Consider the following 2500-nt stretch of genomic DNA (forward strand, 5'->3'; position numbering starts at 1 on the left):
TTTCCATTTAAGCTCTGCTCCGTCCTATTTGATGATCTCAGAAGATCTAGAATTGATACTGCTCGGGCCTACTGGGCCCAAGCCCAGGGGCCCAAGAGCCAACAGGGCCCTGAAGCCCAAGCCTCCATATTTCAATTCTTATATTGTGTTAATGTCATATTTACGACAACTGTATTTTCACATTTTGTCAGGGGGAGAACCCCCGAACCCCCAAACAACATAGGGTCTCTAACATCTGGCCTTAAACTGCAAATCTTTGTGGAACTAGTAACACCTATGGAGGGGGGGGCTTTCTTGCTGTCTGACCCAGGGGCCCATGGAGCCATAATCCATCCCTGCAGACGATACAGTTCAAAAACTTGCATCACCACACCTCGATACCAAAATTCAAGATCTAAGTATGAGGAGTATTGGCTATCAAAACCCGTCTTGCCTCAGACTGCCTTACCTTTATCACGCAATCCTTCCTCGGCTAAAAGATAGAAATAACCCCCCTTCTCTTTCACAGCTCGGCTGAAGTGAACTCACACTTTTACTCAGGCAATGACTTTGTGAAATGACCCAATTTGTCGGTTTTAAAGAACTTCACAAAAAAGTGTGTGTGGTGGTGGTGGGGGTGGGTGGTACTAGAAGTGAAATGGCATGCCCTTTCCTGTGAGTCTGATCGGGGTGGTGGGCGGGTGGAGGTGTGGTGTGGGTATATGTGGGGGGTTTGGGGGTTCATATCACATTACTGGCACCACTTGTTATGATATGGCATCCTCTCTTCCTCCGCCATCCCCCCGTCCCCCTCCCCCTCCTCCGCCACAATGCACTGCCCCCTATCCCCCTCCATTAGTTTGGCCAATTCTTCACTGCCGTCTGCTCTGCCCTCGGAATCAATCACCCATTTAGCTTTGCGCAGGCTGAGGGACTGGAGCGATGAGAACAGTTTTTTGTGCCGCATTCCTCTCCCAAGAGTGTTAGCCTGTCTCCGCCCGCTGAATGAGACAGATTGTCTCCCTCCGCATGGTGCTGGCAGGTGGAGCGGGCTCACCACCACATACACACGCACGCGCGCGCGCACGCACACACACACACACACACACACAAACATGCATTTATATTCACACATACATACACATCTCTCTCTCTCTCTCTCTCTCTCTCTCTCACACACACACACACACACACACACACACACACACACACACACACACACACACACACACACACACACACACACACACACACACACACACACACACACACACACACACACACACACACACACACACACACACACACACACATCTAGAGTACACACCAGTGCACATCACACACATATTCACATATGCACACACATACAGTGTACATGCAGTCTTACTAACGCACGCACGCACGCAGACACACACACACACACACACGCACGCACACACACACACACACACACACACACACACACACACACACACACACACACACACACACACACACACACACGACAACATTCATTCATATATACAGTCAATCTTCCTCAAACAGATACACACACACACAAATGCATTCATACAGTGTTACAGTACTATCATTCTTCACATATAATAACACAGTCTGGTGTGCACGCACGCACACACGCATGCACAATAAGCAATGCAATATGCTTAGATACATGTACGTATATGTTGAAAGTTTTTGTTTTAGTAAATTATTTAGTAGATTATTAAAAGTGCATGATGTATTCAAAAAATGAATTAAAAAGAGAATATATATGTATACAGTGTTCTATATACATATACTGTATTATACTGATGCTGATGATGAGTGTTTGAATGCCTGTGTCTGTGATTAGATCATTATGTAACTCATGAGTGGAGCTCCCCATGTAATATGCATATGCATCTGAGTCTTTGTGTGCGTACATTCTCACGCTCTTGCCACGTGCGTGTGTTTGTGAACTTCAGGCCAGCGCTTTGCCATGATGGAGGAGAAAGTGATTCTTGCCTGGGTGTTGCGTCACTTCGAGGTGCGGGCGTGCCAGGATCGGGAGCAGCTCCGGCCCATGGGGGAGCTTATCCTCCGACCGGAAAGGGGCATCTGGATCCGGCTCAGCAGGAGGAGCCCTCAGAGTCAGGCCAGCCGCACCGCACAAGCCACACAGGAGTGAACCAATCGCAACCCCCCTCTCACTCTTTTGGGTGTAGGACCAAAGCCCGTCTCAGGGAAACGGGCGCCATGCACCATCATCAGATGCTCACATTACATTTCATTACATTACATTGCATTATATTACACTTAGCTGATGCTTTTTATCCAAAGCCGCTAACAGTTATTTGCAGGGTGTATTGATTTACAGTCCCTGGAGCAATTAGGGGTTAGGTGCCTTGGTCAAGGGCACCTCAGTCATGGATAGAGTTGTAGGGAGACCTGGTTAGGGGGGATTCAAATAACCCTCTGATCTGAAGTCCACCTCCCGAACTACCTCCATAACTAATCGGCCACGGCTGCTGACAATGTGTTT

General features: G+C 48.1%; 1 protein-coding gene across 1 annotated transcript in view; it reads left to right on the forward strand.

The window, feature by feature from the left end:
- Positions 1-2500, forward strand: part of LOC134440585 (cytochrome P450 4V2) — a 14008-nt gene that overhangs the window by 10861 nt on the left and 647 nt on the right. The window contains exon 11 of the mRNA XM_063190704.1: positions 1944-2500. This exon is cut by the window's right edge and continues 647 nt beyond it. Within this exon, the coding sequence (XP_063046774.1) occupies positions 1944-2146 (203 nt within the window). The 3' untranslated portion in view covers positions 2147-2500. The remainder of the gene's footprint in view (positions 1-1943) is intronic.

This window comes from Engraulis encrasicolus, chromosome 23 (genome assembly GCF_034702125.1).
Source record: "Engraulis encrasicolus isolate BLACKSEA-1 chromosome 23, IST_EnEncr_1.0, whole genome shotgun sequence".
Lineage (NCBI taxonomy): Eukaryota > Metazoa > Chordata > Actinopteri > Clupeiformes > Engraulidae > Engraulis > Engraulis encrasicolus.